This window comes from Phaethon lepturus, unplaced genomic scaffold, assembly GCF_000687285.1.
Source record: "Phaethon lepturus isolate BGI_N335 unplaced genomic scaffold, ASM68728v1 scaffold9539, whole genome shotgun sequence".
Classification (NCBI taxonomy): Eukaryota; Metazoa; Chordata; class Aves; order Phaethontiformes; family Phaethontidae; genus Phaethon; species Phaethon lepturus.
The window spans coordinates 40,440-57,156 of NW_010561196.1; the positions used below are offsets into that span (position 1 = coordinate 40,440).

Consider the following 16,717-nt stretch of genomic DNA (forward strand, 5'->3'; position numbering starts at 1 on the left):
ACAAAATTAACGCTTTTGCTGGTATCCTCAGCAGGGGACACGTTCAGTGGGCAGCGAGGCTGTTTTTAAGGTGGGGCAATGCCCACAGAGAAGCCCAAGAGTACTGGAGGGAATAATTTGCAGACCATCCCATTGCAGGGCTTGTTCGGGGGATGGGAACCTTCTGTACCAGCGCCTGCAAGTCTTGTTTTGAAAGAAATAATCTGATAATAGAAGCCAGAGGGACGTTGCTGGATGTCTTGAGACAAACCAGTAGGTTAATGAGGTGTGAAGAATGATTTGGTCATAGTTCTCTGCACCTCTTCTTTTTCTTTTGTTCCCCATACCTCTGCAGACCCATTGCCATATCTCCTCAGGCTCCTCGACGTTATTCTATTCCACACCATCACTTCCACCAAGCTCAGTAATGCTTCCTTCAAGTGTTGGGAATTATTTCACTTATTTATTTAATACTGCAGCCAGCAAGAGCTGGCTTATTCTGGAAGGAAATTCCTGTTCGATTAGGGAACTGAATGCTAGACCACAAAATGAGCGGTAAAGATGCCAGATGAGATTCTCCTGTAAGAGTCCTGTGGAGTGGATCCTCTACCATAAAGGTGCAACGTTACAGGAGAGAAAACCGCGGCTTCAGGTGAAGTGGAAAAGCCTTGTAGTCTATAGCTTGGGCTGAAACAGCAGTGGCTTTTGCTAACTGCTGTTGAGTCTTTCAACAGTAATTTGACCTACATACTCTCATTATTGTGTATCTTATTTTCCTTGTTCTTTCGACACATAAAGCTGACTCGCATATTTTCCATGGAGGACGACAGTGTTTTCTTTTACTAAAATAGCAGGTGGAAGAATTCAACCCAGACAAAATAAAATTTTAGCATTAACATTTAAAGTTCCAAAGCTTAAATTTTTTCTAGACTTTTACCAATCAATATCATTATAAAATTCTTGTGTCACAACATAAGCGTAATGTACAGTAGCTTATTACTGAGGAATGATAATGTGAAAATATATGTATTGAAAAATTCTATTCCATCTTCTTTCTTCACCATAACAAACTTTGCTTTAGAGTATTTTTTCTCATAACCTTAAAATAGTTTTATAAACTATTATTTTTGAAACATTTTTCCTACATTTTTATTCTAAATAATTATTTAAAATCATTGTTCTACAGTTGACCTTAAAAAGTAAGATAACAATATTTTTACTAGTTTGTCATTTTTGGGATTTATCATTATATAAATTTAAGAATGTATGTCATGGAGTACCAAAAACTTAGTGAAAACATTACACAAAGAAAACAAGCTGTATGACATTTAAAATGACAAAAATGTTTCTGTATTGAAATGGCTGGAAGGCATGTGCTGCGAGGAACAGCTTAGGACTTTGGACTTGTCTGGTGTGGAGAAAAGGAGGCTGAGGGGTGACCTCATTGCGCCCCACAGCTTTCTGGGGAGGGGAAGGGGAGACGGAAGTGCTGAACTCTTCTCCCTGGTATCCAGGGATAGGATGATAGAACCAGGGAACGGTTCAAAGCTGTGCCATGGGAGGTTTAGACTGGACATGAGGAAGCATTTCTTTACCGAGAGGGTGGTCAAACACTGGAACAGGCTTCCTAGAGAGGGGGCCGATGCCCCAACCCTGTCAGTGGTTACGAGGGATTTGGACAGTGCCTTAATAACATGTTTTAACTTTTGGTCAGCCCTGAATTGGTCAGGTAGTTGGACTAGATGGTCATTTTAGGTCTCTTCCAACTGCAATATCCTATCCTATCCTATCCTATCCAGGTGTTAACAAACCCTACATCAGCATCTGCTAGGGATGCTCCACTGGTCTTGCCTGAATCTCTGTGCAAGCAGAGGGCCAAATGCGCTGCTCAGTTCAGTGATCTCCAAGCGTAGCAAATGGTATCCATCCAGTGGAGCATCTCCTCCTGTAACCTTGCTTCCCGACCAGCGTGGATGCCTGGGGTTACTCTATGCTTTAGCAATGCAGAATGCAGTTTTGCTCCCCCTGCCCCACTTCTGCATGGCCATGAAAAAAGCTTTTACCTCCATTGGTCAAACCACTGCTGCATCAAAAAGCAAAATTAAGCTGAAATATAAAACATTTCCCGCTTGAAAAAAAAAGAACTCTTTCAAAGCATTTGCTCTGTAGACTATAAAACATGGTGTAAGACCTCTGACAGGTAATGTGTCGTTATACTACTTACTGCAATCAGCTGTGACAGGAGACACCTTTAACCAACTACCCTGTAATTATGCTAAGGTTTTCACCAAATGACAAATGCCAATTGGCTGGGCCAGAGCCCTGCCTTTCCAGACAAGGCTAATTATTTTGTCCACTCACATGTTCATTCACTTCAGCAAGCCCTGACTTGTGGAATCATGTAGGTGAGTACTTACTGCTTATTTTTTATGTTGCTTAAATTTTTACTATTTTGAAATTTAAATCTCAGAGAGGGAAGGTAAATTTCATTAGGACTTTCCAGAAAGATTGTCAAGAATCATGAGGTGCAACAACCACTGTTACGAGCCATGTGTGATGCTATCACCTATTTGTCTCTCAGCACGTTTTAACTTTTTTTTTCATTCCAAGTGATTCATTGAACTATTACACCCACAAAAGATTACTTATAAACTGTAACAATATAGCTGTCATAGGTATTGAGTAAAATCTATGTCTCCATATCAACAAAACTGCTAAAGCAATCTTAGTTTAAATAACACTTGTTTCAAGCTTTTTAAGTTAAATTGTTAGTCTAGCAATTTTTCTCTGGGGGTGGGAACAGGGAAGAGTACTCTAATATGGATTTTTGTTTCTTTAGGAGTCTACTGGAATAAACTTATGCTCAGGGAAGTTTAATAAGAAGCTATTTGTCCCTAGTGAATGCTTCTCGTCAGGGTTGAAAGAAAAGACATCTAAATGTTTTCAGCCCATCAACTTAGGTAAATTATATGTTGCGATGTAATAGTTATTTTTTATATGAAGCCACAGATGGGCAAGGCCGTCCACAAAATATCTGAGGCAAGAGGTTTGAGTCAGAGTTGCTTATCAATGGTGGAGCACATGCTGGGCAGTCCCTGCAGAGGTGTGGGTTGGTGTGGGTCCCTACTGAAGCCTCCAAGGAGGAGAAGTCTCAGCGAGGGTGAGGATGTGGGCGACAAGAGCCAGGCCTGAAGGGCACACGCTATCCAGTCCCAGATCCCATGGTACGTGGTCCAAACTCACGCTCAGCATGCCAGAAATTAAGGCCTTTTATCCTTAAAAATAGTAGACTTCATTGTTTCTCCCAGCTTCGCTGTCTAGCCAAAATTTGTAAGGGTTTGCAGGTTTTTTCTGTCAGAAGAAGACATGGTGGCGAGGTCAGGTATCCCGGCTGTTCATTCGGAAGGGCCGTACCAGCTTTCGCCTCCTGAGCAGCGGCAGGTCCAAACAAACAGAAGTTGCTGTTTGCGAGAGCTGCAAGCCTCTGCTCTCCAGCTCCCTCGCTGTAAATCCTTTTCCTCAGGCTCTCTCCAAGGGTTATGCTAACGTGCTTGCTCAGGCAGGTCCAGCGGTGCTCCTTTCTTCTTTTCAGTTGAAACTTAATTCTTTGCATAACCGTTTCCCAAAACAGCGCTCGATAATGCTAATGTCTCCTTCATAAATCACCAGTGTTCTGCATAGCTTTGTACTCACCTTTGTTTTGAGACTCTGGCATCTGCTCACCCATCTCTCTCGCTTATCTCCAGGGATGGGTGGCAATTACGCTGGCTCCTCCGTATTAGTAGGTTTATCAAAGTAACAAAAGACTATACGGATTGTGAAGAAACAGCAGGTGAAAAGGGACACAGCAGGAAAGAGAAATTATTCTTGAGGGAAGGTTAACTTCTTTACTGCAGTTTCATATTTTCCTCAGATTGTATTTATTTATATAGAATCACGTGGGAGAAAGGAATATGGAATGAATTACAGTCCCAGGAGAGGAAGCTTAAAAAGAGAGAGCATTCAGGTATAGCACAAGAGATCATGAAACCACATACTGTGAAGATAGATATTAATATATAAACTGGTACTGAGATTAATAATACATATTTATATCCAAGGAGAATTCCCTTTGAGGACCCCTCCTACCCCTGCCTCCTGTTGCTCAAGCCGTGAAGCGTTGCTACCAAAAATCCAGGAAGAACTTCATCCGTGCAGATGGGGTTTACTCCAGGGGTACATCTCCTCCCCTACTTTTAAAAGGGAGCACCACTACTATTTTTCTTGAAAGATCCTATTTTTTCAAAATAAGAGGGCATAATTTTGTGACTGAAACAGTTTCATGTTTGGAATCGGCTGCTGTGTTAATTTTAAAACTGCATTACTTCCATGGATTAAGCAAAAACCAGTTCTGTCTCTTCTGCAGACATTCTCTAGAACAGTCTCACTTCTTTCAACGGCGCAGCTACTTTTGTACAGTGTAGATCGTTTTTTCATATTAATCCCTAGAACAGGGTGATTATTTGCTGGGGGAAAAAACGTAACTTTAACACAGATGTGAAATGCCATCTGCTTTGACCAAAAATATACTGCAGTTATTCCTCTGCCGCATGAAGTCTTAGAAGGAAAGAATGTAATATATTTTTACATTCAGTTCAGACTTCTGGTTTTCAAAGTAATACTCCTATGGGGGATGATGAAGATACATGTACATTAATAGAGTATTATAATCCTCCAAATTACGGGCTCCCTTTGGTACTATCTACACACTTGTAGGTATAACATAGTCTTGTTTGCAACAGCTCCCTGAGATCTAGAAGTGGCTTAGGAAGCCTGTTCTTGCACTGTAGTACACAGTGACCTGCACTACAGCTCTTTGTAACAGTCGCTGCCCACAAGAGTTTAAAATTATACTGGAATACAAGATACTGTTGCAAAAAATCCCCCAACAACCCACAAAGTGCATCTTAGGTGGAATTTCAAAGCATTATCTTGATGAAGCCATTCAAAGATTATTTAATTTACTCAGCTGATGTCCCCATAGAATAGGGGAATCCATGGAAACTTGCCTAGAACTTTGTCATGGAGTTGGAAGAAAGAACAGGTTGAATATACAGGCTGAACTGGAGAAAACAGGAGTTGGTTTTTTGGTAGGTTTTTTTTTTTAAGGCTTCTAATTAGAATTATTCAAGAGGGTTCAGCATGACACAGTGAAAAATATTTGACTAAAAACAAACCAAAGAAAACCACTAGTTGCTTTTAAAACTTGGGCTGTGATTTGTCCGATATTCTACATTAGGGTAGCAGTAATGTAGTATAGAAATGTGATCAAATATACTCCCAGGTTGATTTGTGCTTTAATTAACTGTATGCTAACTGATATTAGTGATAGATATATGATTATATTTCTTATGTGATATTAACTAGTAATGTATATTTTTAATTATTTCAAATCTTGCTATAGAAAGTATGTTTGGACTTGTTTTGCCATAAAGCACTAGAGATTCAGCAGCCACTGAACATTTTGCAGAATAACCTGAGATGGAATACTCTGCAGAGTGACATGTGATGGACTTTTTATCTTGTCCCTCATTCCTCTGCAATGGAAACTGTCATTACAGAATCTGAGTTCTGCCAAGCCTAGTTATATACAATACAGCAAAGGAAATTTTCCAAATACTCTTGGAAATGTGTTCAGACAGTTTATTTGGCTAACTCACTAAAAACATCAACAAACAGGCTGTTAGGGTATTAAGAATTTTTATAAAATTGAGAATTAGAACCTGCAAGAGAAAAAATGAGAATGAGGAGGACAGAGTTTTTCCTAACATTTGAAATTAGTCATGGAACACTGCAGCAGTCATTGTAAGACTACACAAAATAATTGGACGTATTCATAAAAACATATAGCAGACCCATATTTAAATAATTGAACAGTAGTTTGACTAAATCTTTTGTGTAAACATTTTTAAGGGGGGCTGTCTACAACCTGGATGCTCAGCTCCTGACACGTACATCGCTGGCATATTTTGATTTCTTCCACAGGCAGCAGTCAGGAATACTAGCACAGAAATTTGTTTGGAGGCTTTCTCGGGCTTCAGATCCTCACGCACTCGTTGCCCTGTCTCAGAAACAGAACTCAGGAATGGGAGTTAAGCAATGATGAAAGAGCTGGTTTGGCAGTTTCTGATGATAAGGACAGCCACAGCACTGGGGTGTAGTTTGCCAAGCACTTCTTAAATCAGACACGCTGGCTAAACTAGCCAGTTTTGCTGGTTCATGTACTTAGCCACAAAACCCCTCTTCCTCTCTTTTCTTTTGGCTGAGGTATTTTTAACCTAAATTTTATTATGTGGCCTCATAAAAGTTGCCATAGCCCAATTGAGAAGATTATACTGAAGTGAAGGTGGAGTTTTAGAAACCACTGGCAAAATAAGGGCTTACCAAATTTTGACTCGACAGACAAGTGCAGCTTCACCCATTCATAACAACAAGGCTACCTCCTAGAAAGACCGTCCTTCACACTTAATGTTTGATCAGGTTAAACTTGCCATCAGCTGTGCAGCACAGATGGGCTCGTACTTCCCGAGGTGGACCCTCTTTCTGAGGAGCTTCCTATTCCTCACAAGCGTTAATGTTACCCTCACAACACCTGCATGTGTTTGTGTTAAATGAGTATCACTGCCTTCTCTTTTAGAAATGCCAAAATGACTCAAGTGGGGAGTAAAATCTAGCTACAAGGTTATTCTTCCCTTTCTTCTCTGCCTGTTTCATGACTCTGACACCTGTTTGTAATGAACAAACAGCCTCTAGCCCAGGACACGCACTTCTAAAAGAAGCAGGAGGGTTTAAATCCTCTCTAGGTTGAAGTTCCAGCACTGGTACTGTTCCCTTTGATCCAGAAGGACCCCTCCAGAATGGACAGTAAGAGAACGGGGCTATTCCTCACAACAGCACCAGCCGGGGCACCCAAGGACGGGGCAGGAGGGATGTCAACCACATTAAGTATTTTCCTCTGATTCATGAAAAATACAAATGGTGACCTCAGACAGCTTTTTGCTAACAGTGTGGGCCGCTTTGATGCTATTCAGAGAACCATAAGTCAATGGGCTGTATCAGTATTGTACTTTAAAAAAAAAAAAAAGCTTTGGATTCTGCTTCAAGTTCCAAGTTTAAATACTTCAACACTTAATTAAACATATACTTAGTCTGTTCCTCTGCTCCTTAGGAGTCATGGCTATTTCTCCTTGGGACTTAATCAGTGCTAATCTCTTCACAGAGGCTGGAGCTGAGTCTTTAGGTTTCTGTCACAACTTCCTATTTTCATAGCATTCAGATAAAGGAAGATACAAAGCAACATGCCCCAAGCACTTCTAAAGTTACAGTGTCAAGTTCCATATTTTTGTCTATAATGTTGGGAGTTATTTTCACACTAATGTAGCTAGTGTTTATATGAAAATGAAAGAATAGGGACTAAATCCTCAATATTCTGGTCCCATCTGCATATTTGACCATGTATCTTACACCACAGCTTTACAGCAGTTTAAAAACAAGCATTCCTCTACCCCATCAAAAAGGCAGTTCCACATGCAAACTTTTGTATCCGTATTTCTCTCAGCACAGGAAAAAGACCGACCAATTTTCATATCAGTATTTTCCATTATTATTTTATGTCATTAATTAATATGCAATAAAACACACAGTTTGCAATGCAAGAAACAGCTAATAAACATTTGAAAACTATGTTATCTGTAATCTAAAATGATAATTATCTTGATTATCTTGGGCTTAGAAATGTTCTTACATGCCGTTGTTCAGCTCAATAACAATTGACTTCTCCCTTGAAAGTCATGAAGGGCATCCCTGCTTTCCTAGTGTTCAAGCTAAATCAGAGAGGGTGTGAGATTTTATGGACTTTTGCTTGAAATTTGACAAGTGTGGTTACAACCATTAGCATAGGAATGTCAGATACTGGTTGTACTTATTGCCTTAAATTTATTTTTAATGTTAGCGGATCTGACTTGACTAAGCAATGTCTAATTATCTCAAGATTGAACGTGGACTCTCATGTCTAATTTTCCTAAGAAAAACAAGGCTGAATTCTTCTAACATTCAGTGACACTTCTTGAATATGAGCCAAACGGTGTAATCCATAATTTTTGATGGGACACATCATCTGGTTGTGATGCATAACATTTGTGTGAAGTTCAAGGGTACATATCATACTCTTCTCCCTTTTATTTTCTAACTTTTTTTGGCCAAGTGGGGCATTTTTTTTCTGGGTCACATGGCATGGCCCAGATCTATGATGGTGTAGTTACCAAAATATGGGAGCGCACTTGCTTTTTCAATCATGTGTGTTTCTGCAGTCCAGCTTATGCCATGACAAATGATGAAATAATTAAACCCCAAAAATTAATCTGATTTCCTCTAATACATAACCTTTAAAAATGCCAAATTCAGGAAAATCTAAAGCAATAGCTGTTTCCCTAGACTAAAGGCATTTAGATCCATCAGCATGTACTTCTAGTCAGGTAGCCCCAGAGCCATTAGTGTTAATATATTGTAAAGGTATTGACTTTTTGACAAAGACAAGGGCAGCTTTGTGACTCAGCTCACTCAGACCGACATTCAAGGAGACTGAAAAGAGTAACATTTATCAGACCTGTCATCATTAGGCTGGGCCAAAGGCAATCCTTTTAACTAGAAACTATCACATAAAATAATCTATTAACTTATACCCAGCAGAGTACATACAGCAAGATCTGGAGGATAACCATTTCCCAATAATCAGTTAAAGCAAAGTTTGCAAGATCAGCCAATAACAAATTAGTTCTAGCTAAACCAGTAAAGATAGTATTCAGAACAATGCTTTCCTCTTTTTTTCTACATCAAATCAGCCTATTACTGAAATCCACTTATAAAAAAGCTTACAGCACCAAAGAGCTAAATTTGTGTCCTGTAGTTTTCTACTTTGATGGAGGCAAGAAATACTTCATGACCAGAGGCATAGGAGAAGCTGAACTACTCCTACAACTCCTTTCTGAAGTGATCCCACTTTGATATGACGTAACCACTTACATAAAGGATCACTGTCCTGGCAAATGCTCTTTATGTGTGATGATTTTATTTAATTTTAATAAGTGTTATTTGCATAAGTGGAAAATATTTTCCTCCAGAATTTCTATACGGAATTATTTTAGTTTGTCCTGGAAGTCTTAGTCTGCACTGGCTCAGGAAATGTCACTTTGTTTGGATAATGTAGAAGCCAGCAAGGGGAGATGCCCTGTTGGACCTCATAGTTACAAATGAGGAAGGTGAAGGGCAGTCTTGGCTGCAGTGACCATGAGACGGGGGAGTTCAGGATCCTGAGAAGATGGAACAAGGTAGATGTCAGGATCACAAATGTTAACTTCAGAAGAGCAGACTTTGACCTCTTCAGGGATCAGCTTGGAAGAATCTCATGGGATACAGCCCTGGAGAGGAGTTCAGGAACTGGTTGATTTTCAAGAATCATCTTCTCCAAGCTCAAGAATGGTCCAACCCCACATGAAGGAAATCAAGCAAAGGCAGGAGGAAGCTTGCATGAACAAACAAGGAGCTCCTGACAAAACATAAAAAGGAAGCACATATGAAATGGAAGCAGGGACAAGAGAACTGGGAGGAGTACAGAGACACTCTTTGAGTGTGTAAGGATGAGGTTAAGAAAGCCAAATCCCACCTGGAGTTGAATGGGGCAACAGATGTGAAGGGCAGCATGAAGGACTTCTATAGGTCTAGCAGCAGCAGAAGGAAGACTAGGGAAAATGTAGGCCCACTGCTGAATGGGGCAGGAGATCCAGTGGCAAAGGAAAAGGCCAAGGTGCTCAATGCCTCTGCCACCTCAGTCTTCACTGAAAAGACCGGCCTTCTGGGATCCCAGACTCCTTAGACCCATGGGAAAGACTGAGGGAAGGAAGACTCAGTAGAGGAGGATGAGGTTAAAGGATATTTAAACAAACTGGATATACACAAGTCTATGGGACGTGATTATATGTGCCCATGAGGAGCTGCATGCACTGACAGAGCTGGCTGATGATAATACTGATAATCTTTGAAAGGTCACGGTGTTTGGCGGGGGTTCTGAGGATGAGAAGAAAGCAAATATCACTCCTATCTTAAAAAAGGCAAAAAAGAGGAACCAGGGAACTACGGGCTGGTCAGCCCAGCCTCACCTTAATCTCTGAGAGTTTGACAGAGCAAATTCTGGAAACATTTCTAAACATTAAGGACAAGAAGGTGGTTGGAACTATTCAGGATGTATTTACCAAGAGGAAATCATTCCTGACCAAGCTGACAGCCTTCTACAAAGAGATGACTGGCTTGGTGAACAAAGGGAAAGCAGTGGATATTGTTGATCTTGATTTTCAGCAAGCCTTTCAACACTGTCTCCCATAACATTCTTGCGGATTAAGTACAAGCTAGATAAATGGACAGTAAAACTGAAAACTGGCTGAACAGCCCAGCCCAAAGGGTTGTGATCAGTGCCAGAAAGTCTAGTTGGAGGCCTGTTGAAGACCAGCCGGATGCCTGTTTCTAGTGATGTACGCTAAGGGTTCCTACTGAGTTCAATACTGTTTAACATCTTCATTAATTATCTGAACAACGGGACAGAGTGCTCCCTTGGCAAGTTTGCAAACAGTGCAAACTTGGAAGGAGTGGCTGATATGCCAGAGGATCATGCTGCCATTTTGAGCAACCTCCACAGGCTGGAGAAGCAGGATGACAGGAACTTCATGAAGTTCAGCGACAGCAAATGCAAAGTCCTGCACCTGGAGAAAAATAATCTCATGTACCAGTACAGGCTTGTGGGCCAACTGGCTGGAAAGTAGTTGGAAAAGCTCTAGGAGGTTGTGGTGGACAGCAAGTTGACTGGAGCAAGTAATGCGTCTTTGCAGCCATGAAGGCCAACAGCCTCCTGGGTTGCATTAACAGAAGTATCCATCACCAACAGGCCAAGGAATGTGTTTATCCCTCTCTATTTAGCACTGGTGATGTCACACATGGAGTGCTGTGTCCACTCCTGGGCTCTGCAGTACAAGAAAGAAATGGACATACTGGAGCAAGTCCAGCAAATTGCTACAAAGATGAATAAGGGATTATAGCATTTGTCATATGAGGAGAGGCTGAGATAGATGAGATCGTTTAACTTGGAGGAGAAATGGCTTTTTCCTGCTGTCATCTCTTGATGAGAGAGTTGGGGGAAGTGCATGAAGCCCTGTTTTCTGCAAGTCTCACCAAGCAGATGCCATGCAAATGAGGTATTGCTCTTGGAGCAATTTTAATGAACAGAGCCACACCTTCTTTCCTGGTGATGGGATCTATGATCTAAGTCTAACTTATGAAGCTGCTTCTTGGCAGGGTTTCTTTAGTTATCACATCAGCAGCTGCAGAATGGTGAAACATCTGTGTGGATGTTTAGACTTCACTCCAACTGCTGCTTCCTTAATGAGAACTTGTTTGCATCCTGTGATTGATAAAGCTTTTGTAAGGTAAGTGAAATGGACAATTGAAGACTAGGTGAAGGAGTCCAAAACAGAACTGTGAGAACTCATCTACTGCTGCTTGTTCATCATCCCAGGAGAACCAAAGAGCTTGATCATGAAAGACGATCCAACTTTTTTTTTTAAAAATTAATATGAAAGCAATAAGCAGTCATCATACACACCTCTTTATCCTAGGGTCTCAGGTATCTGAGGTTTCACTTTTCCTTTACAGTTCTTGGCCTTTCTGAGTGGTAGTTTAGCCTTCAAATCATTGGTTTTCATTTCTTCCAAAATGTTGATGAAAATTTGTCCATTGAAGAAAGAATGAAAATCTTTCCTGTAAAAGGTCAGGGGGGAAGCTAAACCTAACAAAAAAATGCAGAATGGCATTTGACCAGAGCTCAGCTATTTGTGAAAGGCCACAGAGAACTCTTTGCAGATATGTGCATAATATTGCAGACACTCAAGTATGGTGCAAAAGCAATTCGTATTAATATATTGAGGGGATGAGGATGACAGAGCCAAAATCCTAGCTGAAGTTTGTGCTGGTCTGTGGAATAGGGGTGTTCTCTCCTGGCAGAGAATGTAGGATGTGCTTGACAATATCAGAAATTGGGCTCTAGCGGCTCAGAGGCAGTGCAACTGAGGAGACAGATGCTGTCACGGCTGGTGGGAGGAAGCTGTTGCAGTTCTAGCTGTGCTGTACATTGCACCTCACCACCTATGCTACATTTTACCTACCTGTCTTTCATATACCTGCAGATGAGTTGTGAAGGGACATTTGATACTACTCGGGTGTATTTTCTGCTCTTTCTACTTGCACTTCCTACTCCAGGACTATAAGCTCCTGTTCTGAAAAAAAATTCCTCCTTTGCTGCCAAACCCTCTTCCAAGAATCCTTGCTATTGAGGCTCGTTTGCCAGTCTTTCAGCTGTGCATGCTTGTGTCTTTGAGTAGCTGGTTTCATTCACATGTGCTGGCACCTGTAAGCCAAGAAAATGTAATTGGCTGTTGTTCCCTCCTCAGTTAGGTTGGGGACCTGGCAAAAGGAATGGCTAGCAGCTCTGTGCTTCTCCATTGACACGATGACCACGAGCTGTCAGCGTGCCCAGGAAGAAAAAGAATAAAAGGGAAAATATCCCTACTGCCTGTTAGCATCAGAAGTGATAGATGAAGAAGTGAAGTGGGGTCTGCAAAATAGACTTGCTAATCTGGGAACCTAAGCATCTGAATTCTGTCATTTTTTGAAGATCCCTGTAATGCAAAACCCCTCCTCTGGGAAAATCGACTCCTAGTGATCTCTTCTGTCAGTACAACTTCTCCATTTTGCCTTCATTTCCTCCTAGTCCTCAGAAGAGGCAAATTACCCTCAAATGAAGAAGAAGCCCAGAATCATCTCTAGAGAGTGTGATGTCCATGACCACAGGCAGGACCTTTAGTTGACATAGGTTCCTTCCTTGCTTTGGTCCCCCAAAGGTCTAGATTTCACCATTCTGGCAGAAGCTATACTGCTGTGCTATCAGTCACACTGTTTTTCTCCCCCCCTCGCCATAACATTTCCTTGCGCACCTGCTTTTCTCCCACAATCAATGCAAATTTGGAGTTTTCAGTAGATTCAGATGTGATCAAACTGAGTGAACACACAGGGAATCTAGCTGTACTATTACTACAACACACTGCTGTGAACCTGGCTTGAGGCTGGATTTAGGAAGGTTCAAGTCTCCATCAACCTCTCATTATACTGCCAAGCTTTTCTGTGTCTGCAACAGTTTGATGGATGGAGGCGTTCTGCCATTTTATTGAAACAAATTTTAAAAATAATCATGAAGCCAGAGGGATGATGAAAAAAGTGCAAATGGATAATAACTGCAACCTGTCATCTGTATGCACCGTGGTGGGAAGAGAGATCTACAGCTCTGTGCTCATACAGCTTATAAATTTTATCCTAAATAGTCACAGGAAAGACAAATACGGAGAGTTAATTCAAGGTGTAGGGACCAGATATTTGTGGTTTCCACTCCTAGCTCAATTCATGAAATGTAAACCAAAAAAGTATGAGGACTTTTTAATCTGTCCTCAAGAGATGTTACATTTCCGCCCACCTTATGGAGACTCCTATATTTTAGTGCATGCTACTTAGATACTTATATACTCTTTACATACTGTATGGCCTCATCATGAAGCCGGTATGAAAAGTGACAGATCCAAGTTTGAACGATTTCAAAATCAGGAGGAAAGTGGTTTCAAGTGAGTTAGTGCACACAGGAATGCTTTAGCTACTAGGCCACTATGTAAAAGTTGATGACCGCACCACGGCTACCACCACTACCATTATGTACTTGAATAAAACTAAGTACAGCTGCTCACTGTGGGTTTATGCACAGCCTCAGCTTTCCTAATGAATTACATCCCTGGGCAGACTTAGACTTGGGGTCACTTAACCTGTAGATCTCAAGTGGCCTTAAGCAACATGTAGATGGCCATATACCAAGATGATACGCAGCTCTTGAGCCTGTTTAGAAGAGCTCTGGACAGAAGATGGAGTGCCTATAATATTTCAGGTACCTCACTGAGTTAAATGAGCATATATGGATGGTTTTCTTGCATGTGTACAACAGCTGAGGTTCCAGTTTTGTGTTATCTTGTATCTTCCCTTAAGTGCTGTGTAAAATTAATGAATTAAGACCTAGAACTTTATTTTGAGATAGGTAAAAAATATTATATATAGATTACTGTTGATTAAGAGAAGACATTGTGAGACTGCTCATGTTTACAGACATTAGTCACTGGCACAATCAGGACTACTACCAAGCACACTCATTCTGATCCATGACTCACTCGATACCCTTCCACTATTAGTTTTATATCTACTTTTTATATATATACAGCTTATTTCCTCTATGATTGTACATTGTGCTTTTCCTTCAATGGGGAATTTTATTGAACGATTACAATATACTCAGCATCAAAAATGATGTTTGTTTCATTGTTAGAAATGAAATATTTACCATCTCTTACTTTATCTACATTTGTCTCTTTTTCTGCATTAGGTCTCAGAAGTTGTTGAAAGGTTTCCTGCAGTTGGAAATGACAGAGAGCCTCAGATAAAGAATACCCCTATTTTACATCTAAGGAAATATTGCTTAATTGGTATTAATCTGAAGAAATATATTGTATGGTAAAGCTTTTGTCGGGCTATCAACATTCTGAACACTCAGAGAGCATTCAATTTTTGTCTGAACTGAAGCACCTAATGTCACTGCACATGCTACAATGGAAACTCTAGGCCAAAGTTTCGGTATCTGTGTTACCTGTATGTGTCCTATAGCATCCAGTATGGTGTTCGCCAGTCTTCTAGTTTCTTGCTGCTCATCTCTGAATATAAGAGCTCGTCCACTTGTTTCTAATTCACCTTTCCTTTCTATCTGGAATGCTCCTACAGAACTTTGTACTGAAAGGACTGGAGTGCAGCTGGACATGAAATTTTTTTCTCTCATTGGAAGCACACTGAAGACATCCATTGGGCAAAACATCACTCTTTTCTATCCGGACAGGCTTGGCTACTATCCATACAAAAATGAAGTCACAGGAGAGGCGTTCAATGGAGGACTCCCCCAACTCTCACTGCTGGAGAATCATTTAAAAAAAGCCAAAGAGGATATCCAGTTCTATATTCCTTCAGATGAACAGTTTGGATTGGCTGTCATTGACTGGGAAAACTGGAGACCTGTGTGGATAAGGAACTGGGGATCAAAAGACATTTATAGACAGGAATCCATTGAACTGGTTCAGCAGAGAGACCTCAGTCTATCAGAAGCTGAAGCCAGGACTGTAGCTAAAATGGAATTCGAAGCTGCAGCAAAATCAATTATGTTGGAATCTTTAAAGCTGGGCATAGAAATGAAGCCAAATCGTCTGTGGGGATATTACCTTTATCCAGACTGTTATAACTATGATTACAAACAAAACCCACATAATTATACAGGAACCTGTTTAGATATTGAAATAGAAAGAAATAATGAGCTTAACTGGTTGTGGGAGAAAAGCACAGCACTTTATCCATCTGTCTATCTAGAGACAGCCTTAAGATCTTCCAGAAATGCCCAACTCTTTGTTCGCAATAGAGTTCAAGAGGCCATTAGAATTTCTTATGTCTCTAATTCTACTCATCCCCTTCCAGTTTTTGTATATACACGTCCAGTATTCACAGATGTCTATGAGGAATATCTCTCCCAGGTGAGTGGAGCTAGACCTTAAATATTTCATATTTAAGTGGAAAGAAATTACAAGGTGACACTTGCTTAGTAAATATGCTAACTCAACAGAAAAAAGTGTGTAGATTTTGTATGAAAAATTAAATTAATCCATCAAAGAAATCTGATCAAATGGAACACTAAGAGGTCTATTTTCAAACCTTCCTTGTGATATTTATCAAGGTGTTTTATTCTCTGAGTAGTCCTCACATGTAGAAAAATATTACAAAGCTAGAAAGCATATTTAGGATATTAAGTCAGAGGAAAGAAATTGAGTAACCTTTTCCAAAGGGCATTAGTAAAATTGGGCTGGCCTATGTCTGCTTTTTAAATTATAAGAAAAAAATTATAAGAAAAAATAAAAGGGAGGTTTTTTTTTTTTCTTTAAAAAAGGGTTTAAAAGCTAGTGAGAAAATTCTGCCCTTAGTTGTACTGGAGTAGCTTTCTAAATGGTGTTTCAGTATCTCATGGGTTAGCCAAGGTTAGGCTCTGATTAAGGTCTAATCATCTTATTGCAGTTCTGGCTATGCTTTTCCCTTCACATTTTTATATATATTCACACTGTAAGAGATACCACCAATCTGGGGAATCTCTTCCTGGTCATCCAGGCCGCGAGAAAGGGTAAGTTGGAGGTTGTGGTCCTGGTGACTGCATTGTGTCTGGTGTTCTCTCACATCCTGGATAGAACATCACCAGGCATTTCCAGGGTTGTTAATAATTTAATAATTAATACTTAAGTTAATAATTTAAATCCTGTAATCCTTACATTCTTCCTTTCCATGTGTTCTGCCCCGCAGTAAGTTGTTCTTGATGTGTGCTTCTTCTATCCATAGTCCGCTCCCATCCCAGACAGGCTTTAAGATTTTGTTAGGGCTGGGCTAATAGCTGACCCTAAAAGGAGAACTGAACAGAAGCAAATTTCCCAAATCAATCTCTATTAAAGACTAGAGCTATTCTCTGGAGAAAAGAGATTCCTGCTTG

The 16,717-nt window shown here is 40.4% G+C and overlaps 1 protein-coding gene across 1 annotated transcript in view; it reads left to right on the top strand.

The window, feature by feature from the left end:
* The first annotated feature begins 14,756 nt into the window (after window positions 1–14,756).
* The window catches only part of SPAM1 (sperm adhesion molecule 1 (PH-20 hyaluronidase, zona pellucida binding)), a 5,028-nt gene continuing 3,067 nt past the window's right edge, over window positions 14,757–16,717 (top strand). The window contains exon 1 of the mRNA XM_010293914.1: window positions 14,757–15,719. Within this exon, the coding sequence (XP_010292216.1) occupies window positions 14,757–15,719 (963 nt within the window). The remainder of the gene's footprint in view (window positions 15,720–16,717) is intronic.